The following is an 18,648-nucleotide window of genomic DNA, read 5'->3' as shown; positions in this document are numbered from 1 at the left end:
ACTCACACGTAATCGAGAGTGTTGTTCCTGGTTGCAAATGACCGCTCTCCTAAGGACGACAGTTGGGACTGGAATAAGTATCTGGCAAAATAATCCATCCAATTTATTGGTTTGGTTTGGAAAAGGAATTTTGATAGTACGTGCGTTGTAATTGGATGAAACCTACGTGTACGAACCTCAGTTGAGAACTGGTTTTATTTAGATCATAAACATTATACCTGCGTTTTCTCCGACAAAATGCCACTCTAAACTTTTTTTTTCTCTCTTTTCAGTCAGAAATTCAGCTAGTGTAGTGTCTGATGTTGCCGTTAAAACTGTTCATACTCACAGACGCGTCAGTTTGGTATCATGAAACAGCCAGTCCACTAGTTCAGTGATTGGATTGTCAAATAGCATTCTGCAAGATACAAGAATATTCCGGATCATTACAGGTTTTAAAACTACAGTTTAAAAGTCGAAAATGAAACAGCATCATCTGCAGTCAAAAGACATGGGTAGGGCTTCCTCTGCTGGGGGATCCCTCTTCTTCCTGTGGTGTAGCGGCCAAACTCATTTTTGATTTCTAACCGATTGAGGGCGCTATAAGCGGGGACCATAAAAACAGCACTGAAAGCAAGATAGCTCCATCACGTTTTGCATCTTACAGATTTTGATTCGCCAATCCTGCCGAAGTTTATTTAACGGTTGGAGCTCATTATTCTCAGGATTCTCATATTAAATCAAAGAATTTGATTAAGTAATTACTGGGTTATTTATAGTCTTGTATAAGCCGAAACTCACTCATTTAGGCCATGCTGTTACATCGGTGGAATACTTTATTGTAAATGGTAAATAATACAGATACGCACATGGGGGGCCTACATATTGGAGCTATAGTCAAAGTTATGGGGTTTCGTATTGTCTAACTTAAATATTGGGCATCATATTCTTTTAGGGGAACTTAGATACATGTATTAGTGTCACTTAGATACACCTAAGTGCAAGTTATAATTTAGGTCGAAGTAAACATTGGGTGCATGTATATTTACATGTTCAAAGTGGGCACACGTACATGTATTATTATCACCTGGACATGGGATGTACCGTACTCTTGATTTATGCTTTATATTTAATTTTATTTTAGTCAATCTGTGCCTGTGCCTGTGCATCAAGCTGTATACATGAACAAGAAGAGAAGCATTAAACATCTGGATCTGACGTGCACACTATACATGTACAGCATTACGTGTGTATCCTTTGGAAGATTCATCATTGACGTTTAGCATCAACATGGATAAGGGGGCGGACAACATTAACGCACTGGGAGCTACAAGCCATGAGCATGAGAAAGTTGACACACACAGTGGAGACACTGCACTTCATGAATCATCGCGGGCACGAATGCAAACCGAAAAAGGACTTGCCTATCGAAAGGACATGAAAGCAAAGCGTGTGTCAGAGCTATTCAGGCAAATAAAGTCAAACACAGAAAGGCTTGAATTTGAAACAGGCCATCGAGATGGCAAGATTGAAGCTGAAGCTGGAAGAAGAGGAGCTAAATTTGACTACAAAAATGGACATTGTTGAAGCAAAAGAAAGGGCTTTGGACAGTTTTGAGTTTCAATCTAATGCAGGTTCAGTTATTAAGAATCCAAATTCAGTTAAACAGCTCACTGAGAATACTGTGTTAGTAGCAGTGCAACCGGTTAACCAGTCAGATTTAGTAGACCAGACTAATGGTGGTCAGTCTACACTAAATGTGAATGCTCATTGTTTTGTACCAGAGAGTCATAACCAAAGTAGTAGTAGTGCACAAGTACAAGGTAAACAGAGTAGTAATGCTAGTGTACAGTGCAAAAATCCATCAGTGCCATTGCACGCCAGAACATGTAATAACCATTCTGTTTCAGGTGAGAGTGACAAGCACTGTGGCAACAACCGAAGTGAAACTGCCACTTCAGGTGACAACATCCTTCTCTCTGTTGTTCAGAAACTGAAAAGACCCATCCCAGAGATCAAGCGGTTTAGTGGAGATCCAACTGACTACCGACAGTTTATCCGGCAGATCAATACGGAAGTGGCAGTACACACCGAAAATGACGACGAGCGACTGAGCTACTTGGAGTAATTCACTACAGGAGAGGCAAACAGAATTGTCTCAGGTTTTAGCCACCTTTCCGCTGAGCAAGTATATCCAGCAAGTGCAGTCAAGATATGGAGATATGCATCTCATGACCAACTCCTTCATTAAGAAAGCACTCGATTGGCCATGTGTTCGTCCAGACAACCCCAAAGCACTTGATGATTTCTCCATCCTACTGGTGGAATTTGAAAATGCTGTGAAAAGCATCCAAGCAGTAAAGGTCCTTGAGTATCCAGACAACATGAGGAAGTTGGTCGGAAAACTACCATCATATCTGCATGACAGGTGGAGAAATGTTGTTCGGAAAACCAAAGAAAAGGGGGAAACCATCCAATTTAGCCAACTTGTAAGGTTTGCAAAGGAAGAAGCGAAGAAGGTGATGGATCCGACATATGGCAGAGACGCACTGATTCAAGACGCAAAAGGCAAAGGTGCGAAGCCCATCACCAAGTACACAAATCGTTCAAAGGGTAGCTTCGCCATAGAGGTCTCAAGTGCTGAGCCAAGGCAGACAGGGTGCAACAAAGAAAGAGACAAAGGGCCAACTGCACTGACATCTGACAAGCAAGAAGCAAGAAGAACTGCAGTAACTTCAGTCGCTTTACTGACAAGTGCAAACGTCTGTCTAGTTTGCCTCCAACTGAATGGACAGACTATGTAAAGGCCAAAGGTCTATGTTTTGGATGTCTTAAGTGAGGACATCAGAGCAAGGAGTGCCGTTGCAGATCCGTGTGTGATGTTTGCAAACTGCGACATCCAACCTGTCTTCACGATGAAAGCAGAGCTCCCAAGTCAGAGCCACAGCCTAATCCAGATGGTGGCAAAGGCGAAAGTGCAAACTTCGCAGAGCAGGCAGGAGGTAACACAAGGGCCGGTCAGCAGGGTCAATGTACGATGGCAATTGTACCAGTTCAAGTCAGATTCAAAGATGGTATAAAAGCTGTAAAGACGTACGCTAAAGACGTGGCTCAACAGCTTGGAGCAAGTGGTCCATGTAAGTCCATTACTTTAGACACCATGGGGAAGCCGTACTCAATGAAGACATATCACATCGAGGGACTGAAGCTTAGTGACTTGGACGTGAAGAATGAGATTGATCTTCCAGTCACATACACGAAAGGCACAATTCCGGTTTCCAATTCGCCATGTCCCAAGGACAGATGACATCTCGAAGTGGGATCACCTGAGAGACATCAGTTTGCCAGAAATAGATGCAGACATTGGACTCCTGCTTGGCAATAATGTGGCAGATGCTTACACTCCGTTTGATCTGAAGACAGGTCCAGCAGGTAGCCCTTATGCTGCAAGAACAATGCTTGGTTGGGTGATTTGGAATCTAGTGAGAGACGAACAAGTACAGAATGATATAAGTTGTAGCTTCATTGTGAACAAGGCTGAGGTCACAGCAATAACAGAAGTAGACCAGCTGAAGCATCTGGAAAAACTAGTTCGAGAAACTATCAATATGGACTTCCCTGAGAGGCTCATTGATGACAAGAAAGAGTATTCTCAGGAAGACGAGCGATTCTGGGATTTGGTGAACGAGCATATCACAGAGATGGTCACTACTCTATTGGCTTACCATTCAAAACAGATGGTGTGAAACTACCTGACGACAAGTCCATGGCATTGAAGCACCTAGACGGCTTGAAGCGTAAGCTGCAGAGAAGCAGTGCGCTCCATGATGACTACGCAGAGTTCATGTCAAAGATCATAAGTAAAGGCTATGTTGAGCAAGTTCCATTGGAAGACTTACAGCGGGCAGATGGCAAGGTGTGGTATATTCCACATCATGCGGTGTACCGTCCACGCAAACCCGGCAAAATTGGGTGGTCTTTGACTGTGCTGCTTCATACTTGGGTACATCTTTGAACAGCATTTTGCTACAAGGACCCGATCTCACAAATAGTTTGGTTGGCGTACTACTGAGATTCCGCCAAGAAGAGGTAGCCATAATGGGAGACATAGAGGCTATGTTTTTTTAAGTGCAGGTTCCAAAAGGAAGACCGTGACTGCCTTCGATTCTTTTGGTGGCCGAATGCAGATCTTGAAGAACAGCCAGTTGCGTATCGCCTGAAAGTCCACCCCTTCGGAGCAGTGTCGTCGCCTAGTTGCTCAGGTTTTGCCCTTAAGCAGACTGTAGAGGACAATGTTGACCACTTTGGAAGGGCTTCATGTGAAGTAGTAGAGAGAAGATTCTATGTGGACGACTGTCTTGTCTCTGCTGGTACAGAACAAGAAGCTGCTCATTTGATCAAGAGTACCACAGCCTTGTGTAAAGAGGGTGGTTTTTGTCTGACAAAGTGGATGTCAAATAGCCCTCAGGTTCTGCAGACGGTGCCAGTAGAGGAACGGGCAAAAGACATCAGAGAGCTGTCGATAGAGAACCAGAGTCTTCCCAATGAACGAGCTCTAGGGGTGTATTGGTTTGTTGAATTAGACGAATTGGGGTTCAGAGTCAAGCTGCCAGATTTGCCTGCTACTCGACGAGGAATACTGTCCATCACGAGTTCAGTATATGACCCCTTGGGCATTGCAGCTCCGTTTGTGTTGAAGGCCAAGCTTCTCCTTCAAAGTCTTTGTCAGCGAAACTGAGGATGGGATGAAGAAATCCAAGGTGACGATCTTCAAATCTGGAATCAGTGGTTCAGCGAGGTGGAAGACCTAGATCAGCTGAGGATCAGGAGATGCTACAAGCCATCAGGGTTTGGCAAAGTTGTAAGCTGTCAGCTTCACATGTTTTCAGATGCCAGTGATGTAGGCTACGATGTGGCTGCTTATCTGCGGCTTGTTGATGAAGTTGGGAGTATCTGCTGTTCTCTTGTCATGGGAAAGGCAAGGGTTGCTCCATTGAAGAAGATAACTATTCCGCGTATGGAATTGACAGCAGCCACTATTGCAGTTAGACTTGGCAAACTGCTCACTCAAGAGCTTGGCTACGATATACAAGAAACCTACTACTGGGTAGACAGTATAACGGTACTGCGATACCTTGCAAATGAGAGTTGTCGGTTCCAGACTTTTGTCGCTAATCGGCTTGCAGTCATCAGAGATGCTTCCAACTTGAAGCAGTGGAAGTACGTGAATACCAAACTCAACCCTGCCGATTGCGCAACACGAGGTCAGTCAGTGAAGAAGTTTCTTCACTGTTCTATGTGGTTTGAGGCTCCAGCCTTTCTGTCGCAGCTGGAAACAGAATGGCCCCAGCAAGATGCCCGTGTCACCCAACTACCTGATAATGACCCTGAGGTGAAGAAAACCGTACTAATGGCTACAGAGTCACCTACCAGTCCGGTTGACAGACTTCTTGAACACTATTCAGATTGGACCAGACTAAAACGAGCAGTTGCTTAGATACTGGTTTGGATGGAGCACCTCCAAGACAAAGTGGCCGCACGCAAGAAGTTGAGGCAGAACTTAGAGAAGAAAGAACCGATTCCCTTGTGTAATTCAACAAAGTCTGAATCAAGCCAGGGCAGAGTTGAGCAAACTCAAGAGGCCAGAGATTCGAGCCATACTCGGCTTACCACAGATAACTTTGAGGCTGCTGAGAGGGTTGTGGCGTACTATGTCCAGCAGAAACACTGGAAGGACGAAACCAAGCAGAGGGAAAGCCACTCTCAACAGTAAAAAGTCTTCTTCATTAAGAAAGCTTGATCCGAAGCTTGTACGGGGCTTTCTGCGGGTTGGTGGTCGGCTTTGTAGAGCAGATGTTGAGTTTGGGTCCAAGCACCAGATATTGCTGCCAAGGGACTCGCCTTTGTCCAAGTTGATTCTTGAGCACGTACACAAGTCATTTGGACACTTGGGCAAGAATTCTATACTAGCAGAGCTTCGCCGACACTACTGGATAATTGGAGCACCATCTATCATCAAAGGTATCGTCTCGAGGTGTGTTATTTGCCGAAGATACCAGGCCCCAGCTGAGCAGCAGAAAATGGCCAGTTTGCCGCGAGAGCGCCTTGCACTGAATGAGCCTCCATTCAGCAGAGTTGGGATGGACTATTTTGGTCCGTTTGATGTAAAACGTGGTAGAAGTGTCGTTAAGAGATATGGGGTCATATTCACATGTTTGACTTCACGCGCTGTCCATCTTGAACTGGTGCACTCACTAGATACGAGTTCCTGTATCAACTCAGTTCGACGAGTTCGACCAGTTAAGAGCATTCTGTCTGACAACGGAACCAATTTACTTGGGGCCGAGCGCGAGATGCGTGAGGAGATGAGTACGTGGAATCAGCAGAAGATCCAGACAACTTGTCACAGAAAGGCATAATCTGGCAGTTTAATCCTCCAACAGGGGCCCATTTCGGAGGAATATGGGAGCGGTTGATTCGAAGTGTCCGGAAGATCCTCTACTCCTTGCTGCGAGAACAGAGAGTCCAACTAAGTGACGAGTCTCTCTAATTCGTCCTGTAACAAAGTCGTGTCTCCTAGTTGAAAGCAATACTTAGGAGTTACTTAGGAGTTAGCAGTACCTACTCATATTTGTGTGTTGTTACATGTTTTCAGCAGGGCTTATGCTTTAAGGGTTATAATTTAGGTCGAAGTAAACATTGGGTGCATGTATATTTACATGTTCAAAGTGGGCACACGTACATGTATTATTATCACCTGGACATGGGATGTACCGTACTCTTGATTTATGCTTTATATTTAATTTTATTTTAGTCAATCTGTGCCTGTGCCTGTGCATCAAGCTGTATACATGAACAAGAAGAGAAGCATTAAACATCTGGATCTGAAGTGCACACTATACATGTACACCATTGCGTGTGTATCCTATGGCAGATTCATGTGGGGTTTGGTTTATTGTGTGGTATGGTTTGGTTTGGGCTTTGTCTTGTCTCACTGGAGTAGCTGGGGCACTGCACTCCTCTGGGTAGTCAGCTTTTACTCGGGAATTTGTTATTTTTGTGGGGGGGATGTTGCCATGCATATGTAGGCCTAGTGTGCTGATACACGTTACTCTAGTTTTGACATAGACCTATATCATGAGGTTCTTAAAACAGCTGTCCATTATTCAAATTCATCGACAAAGTCTAATTGCGTGGGGGGTGGGGTTGTTAGCGGGGGGACTGTCCTTTGTGGTAACTCCCATCCCCCTGTTTTGTCTAATTTTTCTTTAAGAAGTATTTCAGGTGAATTGAAAAATGTTGAACTCACATATATCGAAGCGATCGAAGTCCTCTGAACACCCCCTCATGCAGAACACTGATTCTGTTTCGTTGCAAGTAGAGATTACGGAGGCCTGTCTGTGACCGGAAAAGTCCAGTGGGGATAAAAGTCAGCTGATTGGATGATATGTCCCTAAAATGACACACAGAAAATGAATCAAAGAGAGGATGTGTCCAGAACTCTCTGCTGGCAAGGAAATCCAAACAAATATTTGATGCATACAGTGGCAGAAGTTACATCTGAATGGGAGAGGGGAGTCAGGTTGGCGTAGTCTTTCTTTCCTCGCCTTCCAACTCTGCGGTCTGGGTTCGAATCCGGCTCAGTCCACATGTGGATAAAGTTTGCAGTCCCCACACCTGAATCCGTGGGTTTTCCCCGAAACATCTGGGTTTTTTCCCCCACTGCTAAAACTGAGCATTTCTTCAATGTATTCTTCACTCATTATCGTCCTGTAATTTGCGCTAAATGCACTATTGGGTGAATAGATATAATGAATAAATGAGTCATCTCTACTCAAAAGAGACTACACGTTCTGGTTTACCTATGATTTTCAAAAAGGTTTATTCATATCTTTTATTAATGGTTGCAATTTACTTAACAAATGAAAATCAGAAAAAATTAAAGGGAAGCTCATGCACACTTCTCTTGAATAAAACGGAAACCATGAACTTCTTACAGCGTTAATATTGAAGTGTAGTTAAACGTATCCTCTGGCAGACCTTCAGAAACGAGTCTGTTGTTGGACAGTTTACTGCAAAGTTAAAAAGACTTCCGTGTCATCGTGTGTCTCTGGTTGTAACTGATACAGGGGTCCGAAATGAAAGATGTCACTTTGCGTGAGGAGATCCGGCGTTACACAGTTGCGTTCCTCCTCAAAAATGACACCTCCGTCGGGTGTTTGAATTTATAAAAACAGAACTCAGCCAAATTTGTACGCTGAAATAAGTTAGTTTCTTTCAAGGGTTGTCACAGTAACAAAAGAAACTGCAGGAAGCTTCATCTTAGGTTCTTGTGCGTGAAAGAAATGGGCAGCAAGCTTTTCTCTTTTAATTTTAGGTTCTCGTGGTTTTTCAAAAGGTGTGATCGTGTGATCGGTCAAGCGATCAATTTGGAGTTTGAACTTCAAGACAAACGCGCTGGAGTCGAGCTGGAATATTTCAGTCATCAAAACTGGAAGTGAAGTCTCGAAGTACAAATTGATTCTAAATCCCAACCAAAAATTCTGTTTAATTTGCAATTTTATCGATACGGCCTATGATGTTGCTCTTTAAGAGAACACTTACATTGTTCCAATTTCTGTCAAATTTTCAAACATGTTGCTTGGCAGAGACGTCAGTTCGTTTTTGTCTAAATACCTAGAAAATATATAGGAAAATATACCTGTTAAATTTTCAAAGAATTATTCACAAGCCGGACTACCTGTAACCAAAGAAATTTATTTCCCATTCAGTTTTTTGCGAATTTCCACTAACCAGAAACATTTTGAAACGAAACCAGTGTAGGGAAACATGAGTAAGTGAATTCGAAAAAGTGGAAACATTGGTCTATTTTAAATCTACAGAGTGCTCTCGTTTCTTTACCCACGATATCCCAATAATTGGCGTACAATAAAATCGATATCTAAGTCACTCACAGCTCCTTGAAACCTTTGATTCCGTGAAATGCTCCCGGGGAGACGCGTCGTAGATTATTTCTAGTAAATATACTGCAGATAAAACACACACGGGAATGGTTTTATGTTTTAGATAACACATTATAGACTAACAATTTGTGTTAGGCCGGTTCACAGGCAAAAAAAAGGAACAAGAAAAAAGGATCCCGACTACTTTGAGAGATCTTTACAGGAAACTACCAAGATTGTTTGACCTTTTCTCCCGTCTTGAAATTTTTCTGAAAATTCATTTCGCTGATTTTCAGGATCGTGTTGTCAATAATTAACTAATATTGGGCGAGTGCATGTCAGTCTCTTTTCTTTTTATCGATTCTATCAATTGAATTCGATTCAATTAAAAAAAAACTCTTTTTACATTCATCCCCAATTTCGTAGAACATCACTTAGAGTTACTTTTAAAAATACTAACAAGCGAGGATTTGGATTTCAAATGAAGTATCACTGAATGGGAAAGAACCATAATCTTGTCATATTTCTATACACCTTGCCCCTTTGGAGGTATTGTGGGTTGTTTGTTTAGCAAGCAAGGTATTTTCAGGTTGCTTCCCTCTTTGTCAACCGTACACCAAGTACGACCACAGACTTGCACCATCAATCTCAGCCGCATACACGAGCATATCCGCAACACACGTTATTCGCAATTCCACCCTATTTCTGCATTCAGAAAATATAATCGCCCACACTAACCAACCACATTTTGGGTATACATAACTCCAACCTGCAATCAGGTAACTTACAAGGAGCAAACCGCCCACACCGGATAGCCAACAGTCAACAGACTTGTTTCTGTCAAGACTTATCACCCGACAACATAGTCGCTGTCAAAGGCAATCGAGACTCCAACACCACCAAGCTACATCCACACCAGGGTACGTTAACCTGGGCCACACCATTCTCTCAAATTCTACAGCTCTTTTCTGGGAAGGTGGAAGAAACTCAAAAATCGAATGGCACTAGTCTTGAATGCTGGTGAAGTCGTCCCCGAGTCATGTCGTCCCCGTGTCAAATCGTCCCTAAGTCAAGTCGTCCCCCGTATAAATAATTAAATTATAATTTTACTACGGCAATTTACTTGGGGGGGTAATTTTTTCTTTCAATTTTTTACTGCGGAAACTAACTTTGGGGGGATAATATATTGCATTTTGACTTTTTCTTTCACTGCAGTAATTTATTTTGGGGGTTATTAACTTTTTGTACTTTTCCAGTTTTTGCTGGGGGAAATTTATTTATTTCTTTGTCTTTTATTGGGATTTTTGGCTTGATCTTCACATTTAACATCATTTGATTAACTGTGATCACATTTTATCGACTTTGACGGGATTCTAAGTGGATTATAGCCAACCAATCAAATTACAGACGAATCGAGGGTGAAAATGAGCAATAGAAAAATTTGCATGAGAAGTATAACACAGAGCGTCCCCAGCTCAGTTGTCGGCCTGTATGCCACACCTGAGCTGCCGTGAAACACCACCTTCGTCGGCGAAACGTCAAAAGGGTGGCCGTGCGCATTGAGCCTTGCCGCTCGGACAAAGGTTGTAGCTCAATTGGAGTGCTCACTCACACACCACTGACGGGGAACCCCAATTACATGTATACCGTAATTGATCGATAAGTAACAATTACAAGTAACTTCATTTTACAAGAGACTTATCACAAAATACAAATTTAATACAATCATTACAAAATTTCTTTCACGATACGCTCTTAAAACAACCTAGTCAAAATGTTAACTGATTTTCCTAGTAATTTAAAATTACTAAAATTCATTTCCGCATTACTGATTTCATAAAGTTATTCAAATAAACTGTAAATGACCACTGGAAGATTTGAAACTGTTTGAAGATGTTTTGACAATTCAAAGAATAGGCCTATGTGCTGTTACATTGGCACACACCAGGAATGGCCTTTTTAATTAATATATGTGGCACGTCTTGGTTACTGTAGATATCAAAAGCCGCCAGCTCGAGCTGCGGAGAACGAATGAAAATTGTGAGTACATGTACAAGTCTCTGTCTTGTTTTTTTCTCTTCTACATGTGGTTGAGGCACCTTCAAAGAAAATTACATTGACGGACAACACTTGTAAGAACTAGTGGGGGACGACTTGACCCGAGGACAATTTGAGTTGGGGACGATTTGACCCGGGGAAGACTTGACCCGGGTTTCAATTTTGGGGAACGACTCGACTCGGGGATGTTTCCTGTTACCCTACTCTTCACCAAGCCACAACTACACCTCAACCCGCAACTTGTTTGACTACTTCATTCGGCCAAAGCCCCAACCAAGAGGCGTGAAGAGGAAGCACCCGTACTGATATTTTTCAAGACCACGTACCACATCTCTAAAGAGAATACTCCTAGCCTCTGCTGTCTTATGACCTTAATAAAGGATTGGACTCACAAATGAACAAACTTCCGGACAATGATTTTCCCGTTTCTTGCCACAGCTTCAATTATTTATTATTTTGCCAGATACCGAATCTGTTCTGGGCAAGCTGGCATCAGTCACATGGGCTGGTAGGCCCCAAAACATACATCAAACAAAGGACTCCCACGTCCGATGTACATGATGTACATCTATTGTCATTCGGCTTACAGGCCAATCATTAATGAATGGGCTCCCAGGCCCGAGGAATAATCATGAAATAATGGAATGATCCATCCAACCTTTTAGGGTCAGCGCTGGTTGTGCTATGGAACATACAGCACCCCACGCCCTTGGGTACATAAGAGGGGGTGGCTGACCCTTTACAAATTACAGTGTATTATGGTAAACATCAATGTCAACAATAATCTCATTGGTACAATGTATCATAACAGTAAAGATACTTGTCATGTCTTGTATGTATTAGGAAGTGGCTATCTTCGAATCCTGGAAAACGCCACTAAAACCTAAATAACTTCAAAAAAGGCATGTGCTGGGGCAGTGGTGGGCAAATTGACCCAGCTTGCCAACAAGCTGTGACAGAACGATCCTCACATGAGAATTTCCCTCCTAAACTAGCATTGCCTGACAGAAGTAATCTGACCCCTTGCCTGATTGGCTAAAACAGTGGACTGTGATTGGCTACCAGTTAGTGCATAGTAACTCTGATTGGCCCACATTATGAATAATTAGTGCTAGAATCCTCTTCAGAATCCACCTTTTGTGAAACCTTTAATTTTCAAACTTTCATAACTGCAAGAAAAGGGGAACAATTGAATGCAAACTGGTGCAGATTTGTGGGGGATCTATGGCAGTTTTCTGGATCCATGAATATAACCACACAAGGCAGTACAGATTTTACAGCTTTCTTCTAACCAGGAAAAACTGCATACATACTTGTGATCCCACCTTATGCATAAAGAGTTGGGCTGAGTGCAAAAAGTATGACATCTGCCAGGAAGTGTGTCAGCTGTCTAGGGCAGTGCACATAGGACTATGTGCCTATATCTGATACAGTGAGATTCTTCAAACCATGCAAAGCAATAGATCTGTGTTCCACCAAGTATAAAAGGTTCTGTCAAAATACATGCACTGTGACAGAACATCGTATAACCAAAGCCCCCAAGTATTCCCAGTAATTTCACTTCACACATAGTGAATTGAGGAATACAACCATATACCCTGAACGATATTCCTTATAGCTACCTATCCAAACTCAAAGCAATGGCAAAAAAATTGAATTAAATTAAAAATAAATAAATAAACAAATAAATAAATAAATAAATTTAAAAAAAGAAAGAAAAGAAGAGAACACACAGTCAGTGGAAAAAGAACTGTTTCCCCACAACATGCCGAACTAAGGTCAAGATCACCAAATCCAACCGGATAAGTTTAATAGCAGAAAATTTGAAACCTTCATAATCAACCTATCCAAAGCGACACTAACAAACCACCCGATCCGACTACCCACCGCTACTTATAAGTGAGACCTGAGCAGCAAAATAGCCTGCAATGACTGGGATGCTAATATATTTTCGTATGATGTAATAGTAGGCAAACCTATAAGTGAGGCTAATATTGGTCATGTTCTTATGTCCGCTCATAATCCAATTCTCGGACATAAACAGGCTAGATTTGTTACATATGCTCCAACCAGGAGTTATTGCAAGTCACCAGACACGAAGTGTCACAGAATGGGAAATTACTATTATCTTTTAAAACTTTTCACACACCTAGACATTTCCGTCCGATAGCTATCAGTCGTCAAGCTATATTGTAACGACAAGCAGCCGTCTTAGGTAAAGATTGAATCCTATATTGGCTTCTTTTCCCGATTTTCACTAACGGTTACAAAAGTGTGAGCTGTAATGACCCGGTAGCAATATTTTTCTGCAGTATTTTACAGGACGCTTAATCAGTCGATATTCAGTTTCATATTCTAATGCCAGATTCAAGTGTCGTATATACTTACAGAGTTTGCATTTTGTAGGGATTCTTTCGTTTCGTCCCATTGAGAAACAGCCCAGATGGAATTTCCTCCAACTTACAGTTAGAAAAAACCCTGCATTGCGAACAAAGATTATAAAATGTTAAACGACGCCAATCGCTCCAACGCTTAAACGAGGGAGTTTGGATGACATTAGTGTGAATGCTTACACAACATAGGGATTCCGTGTCCTCCCAAAGGTGTGTGACCTTAAAACCTTCAAGTTATTTTGTTCCATCCTCCTAATTGAACAAATTAAACAAAAAAAATTGATAAATCAATCGCAGTGTAGAACCAAAGTAATGTCTCGTGTATTCGTATAACCATATATGAACGTTTCTATTCCTCAGCAAATTGAATTTACTTTCAAATTCCTAAATAATGGTTGTCAGTTCATTAAAGTCATAGAATACAGACTTGGTTATTGTTTTGGTTGTTTTTGTTTTAATAGGGTTTGTGTTAAATTTTTCGGGGTGATGGCGGTGGAATGAGTGTTTATTCTGTACGTTTATTCTGTGACCTTTTTAATGTAACTTTGGTGTTACAATAGAGAGAACTTACTGAGGAGTGGAGTAGGGATGCTCATACAGGAAAAATGCCTCATAGCACACTCCATACAGTTTAACATTTTGTTTTTGTGTGTTTTGCGTTTGTGCATGTGATTGTTTTTTGTTATTCCTTTCGTATACGGAAATTGACCGACGAGCTAAAAATATACACCAAAGATAACAAGATTTTACTCACAAGTTCGTAAACTGCAATCCTTCTGTGATAACTGGTCCAAGTTCTTCAATAGCGTTTTTTCTCAAAGTCCTGAAAAACGAAACAGGTATAACACAGGCTCCCATTAGGCAGCTTGTAAAATTGTTAAGGGGATGGTGGCATTTCTAAAGTGAAACTAACTTCACTTAAAAAGCCTTACCCGACTGCATACGGTACTGATTTTTCTGTTTTAAAATTCAATGATTGCCGACTTACAAATTATAAATATTCGTTGGTCCCGCAAGTGCTCCAGGCTGTACTTCCGAAATTTTGTTTTCTTTCAAGTTCCTGTGAATTGTAGTAAAGGACCGGGAAGGAAAATAGGCAGAATTTATCAAAGCGTCACATTTTCCTGAGCTTTTTACTGGCGATATCCCAAAGGTGTTACAATGATTTTAAGAAGTGTGACGTCAATTATCTCAGGATGTTGTAATCTTACTTTTAGAATGCCGAGATTAGTTATCTCAGACTGTCGAATTTTATCTTTTTACTTTGTCAACCTGAAGTAAGAAAAAGCAGGATGTTGTTGCGCACCCGCAAATCTCGATTGTGAAATTCTAGCGCCCTTATGTTTTGCTTGTTTTCTTTACCTTGCATTCTCCAGGGTCTTTTTGGTGTACATGTATATACAGTACATGTTTGCGTGCTACGAACAAATGGACGAACAGTCTCGGTCTCGTTTAACTTTTACACTGGATGGTTTAATGGAAAAGTATTTCTTAACCCCTTATTACAAATCATACACGTGGTCCATGCTGTCGGCAGAGTATGGGTCCGGAAACTTAGCTGCCATGATAATGTGCACACTATCCATTCGCGTCCGACCGTCAATCGGCCGGCCACGAGCGTCAAGTACACGTACATGTAGCCCTACTATACACGTGGCATCGAACACAACTTTCGACCACCGGTACCAGTGCCGCGTGCAAGGTTGTACCAGACTATTGTGCAACTTCATCGTGGCTGTTCAACGTGTATGCGCGTGCGTGAATAGAAAATGAGCGTATGCATTCGTACATATGCATGCGCAGTGAGTTCCCCCGCCATTTGCGAGTTAAATAAAATCTGGTAACAATTTGAATTCTACGGACTTAAACACTATTGCCATCTACCTCATGATTCGGGGCAAGTTTGCTTAGTTACATAAGAGACGCCTTGCACCAATACACTGTGTTCAATGGGTAAGAAGGGACAAAGGAACCAGTCCATTTCAATAATGGTGGTCGCTAAAGCTTGCCCCGAGTCACGAGATATAGCAACAGCGTATTTAGCCTGGGGAATTCAAATGGTTACTTTCATGTGCAATCTGATAACGCAGTGTACCAGATTTTATTCAAATCTAATTCGCAAATGGCTTATTTCGGGAGGAGATTTGACCAATTTCCCAAGACGTTGTTGCTGGCGTGACTATAGGTTCGTACGTTTCAACTACATGTACTCGTTTTGACCAAGACTAGACACCCAAACCCTTGTAACCCGCTCATCTTCGATAAATTATTGCTGACCCCGAATATCAGAATAGGAAGAGTAATAGAAGTCCATGCTATCACAAGCTAGATATTTAGGAATCGCAAGTCGGATGGCACTCACGAAATCTGATCATAATGTTGTTATATATAGCACTCTCGGGATTTTTGCATTATCGTCAATTAGTCCTTTCCCAGACAGAATACGCTGCTCTCATCCAAGGAAATTTGCTTGACAGTACAGCTCACAAGTCTCTGAAGTTTTGATGTTTTTCTCGAGACTACAGTGCCGTTTCATACGGCCAACGTATTTTTGCCTATACTTACAGATTAATCAAGTTTTTGCACCTTTTGAAGGTGCCTGTCTCCAGGACTCTAATGCTGTTCTCTTCGAAATTACTGTGGATAGAATTTAAAGCCAACACGTGAAAATGTAAAAAGTACTTTGGTGCTGTTCTGACCATCCCAAAAGGTTAATATACTGCTCCATTAACCTTGCATGTATTTATTTTCAATTCCAAATGGAACAAATAGATTGACCTGGTAGCCAGGCCTTGATAGTCAACAATGAGGAATGTATACATTGGAAAATTGGCCAGTCTTATACAAAAAGTGGAGCAGGAAGCATTTCCTCGGGGAAGAGCGCCCTCGCAATAGGTAGGTAAAAGCACCGAGTATACAATGTTAATTACATGTAATATGCGGTTTATGTATGAAAAACCCGTACTTGAAATTAAGTAGAAGTTGTTATCACGGTCCTAACGTCATGCACCGTTTACAATGAAGAAAAAGCAAACATTTGGTACTCCACACTCAATCGCACAAATAATCCACACAAAACCTCATTGTACTAATTTATAAAAGATAGCAAGAAGACACAAGTAAAATGAATAAACTGATAAACTTAAACAACAGCAGCAGAAGCAGCACCAACGACAACAAGGAGAAGCAGTAACAGCAGCGGTGGCAGTGGAAACGGCGACGGTGGTGTTGAAAATTGGACGAAGCCCTCGACTCCCAACGTCTGTAACCTTGATATCATGCACAGATACACCGACCATAGCCGCAGACGTGGCTCCGCGAATAGGAAGTGAATCTGTCATCGTGAAGCCTGACAAAGTTAAGGGTACGACGAAGAACCGCGACAAACTGGGAACGCGTAACTGGGCTCCCGTTGAAATGAGACAAAAATGGGCCATTGGGGGATGTGGACCCAGCAAGGTAAGACAAAGACGTCTGCACTGGACACATCACTGTGTTGCGATTGTGCGCTGCCTGGATGGACATGACATAACTGTGGCCATATTACTCCGTTTTCGAGTGACACATCACCAGTTCAAGCCTTTATAGAGGGAATCTTGGACAAAACATCCGACCGACATAGCGGGACTGAGGAATGGCGGGATCGGGCCGTAAACTCCCTAATTCAAAGAATACCGTAAAAGGCGAGTAAAAATGCCACTTCAAAAGGCGAGAACATCCAACTAACTTTACTGTCAATTCAATTTGGTGAATCACAGAAGGGCCTAAGGAGCAATTATGCCGGGGGGCCTACGGGACACTTGACACGGCCCTGCTAAGTGCAAAACAGAAAAGATTGTGACTTGTTTCTTTTCGGATTTCGGTAACATGGATATTAGAGGACATAGTACATTACCAATTGACTTGGTTCTGGTTCAACACTGCACTTACGCTGAAAGTAGATTGATACCATTTTTCACGATCGGCTTCATGTCTTGTAGTCGATTCCCGTATGCGGTACTGCAAAACACAAAACGAAATGCTGATACGTATAGATGCACGTGAATATTAGGTAGGCAACCTGGAACAAAACGTTTACATAATATTTACACTCCCCGTCCCCTCGCCGCATCCGTTGAACACTGGCTGCACCTGTATGGAACCATGGGCCTAAAGCACTACGATAGTGTGTTCACCGATGGCATTATTTTTGAGAAAGCATTTAGTGACGTTAATTCACTCACACACAAACAAAACCAAGCCGGTAATAAACGTCAATTCAAGCCTTCTTAATGGTATGATTACCTGCTAATGTTCATCGAATTCATCGTAGTTATTTTCTGGTAATATTAAGTCACTTGTCCTTGCTTCGTAGGTTTAAGTTTAATGTGGATAGCATTATACACATACGGACTGGCATTCAGACTACTACAGTGCGCGTCTGTATATGTACGAATAACCGAGGCAGAGTCCTGTTTCTCAAGGTCGAAGGCATATCCCTACTACAAAATGTTATTAATTCCTGTCAAACTGATAACCATATCACATGTTACTTACAATATTCTCACGGACTCTGGCAATTCAAAGGGTTTCTCGATCAGGTTGCCGTTTAGGTTTCTGAGCGTAAAAAGGAAGCAAAACAGCAGGTCTCTTATTAGGCACACTACCAACCATTGTGTACATAGGAATGCTGAACGGCGCCAACGTGGAATGAAATCTGTCCATAATGAGAATGTATGTATGAGGGCGCACACTGTAAAAACAAGTGTTGTTGTTGTTTTGTTTCAATGGCGCTTTCAGCAACTCAGGCTATTTGTATACACTTTATTAATCAGCATCACATTACGGAGTTAGGAAGAAGGTCCAATTTTAGAGGCAGGAGGAAACCGGAGTACCCGGAGAAAACCTGCGAGAGCGAGAATGGACAGGAAACCAAATGCACTTAAAGTCTGGGCCAAGCTGGGACTCGAACCCGGGCCTCATTGGTGCAACGAAGGAAAGAACCGCTACGCTAACCCGCTCCCCCCAAAAAACCTAAGTGTTCATGGTTAACCCTTCTTATACCTCTTCCTGGTAACACTCAAGGACGACGGTGTCGTGGTGTTAAGATTCCAAAGCTAAACACGCTGTATTTAAAAAAAACCATTACGTATTCGTGTGTTAAGAAATTTTGAAAAAAATGACACATTTTGGAGTTAATAACAGGACCCAAAACACGTTCATCGGATGGTAACACTTTCTTAACACCGAAACACGTTTATTTCCAAATGTTGGTGTTTAATTTTAAATGATAATAC

The 18,648-nt window shown here is 42.0% G+C and overlaps 1 protein-coding gene across 2 annotated transcripts in view; it reads right to left on the bottom strand.

The window, feature by feature from the left end:
* Positions 1 to 18,648, bottom strand: part of LOC110990875 (uncharacterized) — a 29,167-nt gene that overhangs the window by 5,310 nt on the left and 5,209 nt on the right. The window contains exons 4-16 of one of the 2 annotated variants that reach the window (XM_087142956.1): positions 17,909 to 17,968; positions 17,303 to 17,371; positions 15,938 to 16,009; positions 14,361 to 14,432; positions 14,127 to 14,195; positions 13,553 to 13,624; positions 13,368 to 13,457; positions 8,934 to 9,005; positions 8,584 to 8,655; positions 7,977 to 8,051; positions 7,289 to 7,432; positions 329 to 397; positions 7 to 81 (exon numbers count right to left, since the gene is read on the bottom strand). In XM_087142956.1, the coding sequence (XP_086999082.1) occupies positions 7 to 81; positions 329 to 397; positions 7,289 to 7,432; positions 7,977 to 8,051; positions 8,584 to 8,655; positions 8,934 to 9,005; positions 13,368 to 13,457; positions 13,553 to 13,624; positions 14,127 to 14,195; positions 14,361 to 14,432; positions 15,938 to 16,009; positions 17,303 to 17,371; positions 17,909 to 17,968 (1,011 nt within the window). The remainder of the gene's footprint in view (positions 1 to 6; positions 82 to 328; positions 398 to 7,288; positions 7,433 to 7,976; positions 8,052 to 8,583; positions 8,656 to 8,933; positions 9,006 to 13,367; positions 13,458 to 13,552; positions 13,625 to 14,126; positions 14,196 to 14,360; positions 14,433 to 15,937; positions 16,010 to 17,302; positions 17,372 to 17,908; positions 17,969 to 18,648) is intronic. The other variant, XM_087142957.1, reaches the window with a different exon arrangement.

Source organism: Acanthaster planci, linkage group LG11 (genome assembly GCF_054643075.1).
Source record: "Acanthaster planci isolate LZ-2023a linkage group LG11, COTS_SCS, whole genome shotgun sequence".
NCBI classification, from domain to species: Eukaryota; Metazoa; Echinodermata; class Asteroidea; order Valvatida; family Acanthasteridae; genus Acanthaster; species Acanthaster planci.
The sequence above is the reverse complement of the archived record's forward strand: the minus strand, read 5'-3'. Positions and strand labels throughout refer to the sequence as shown.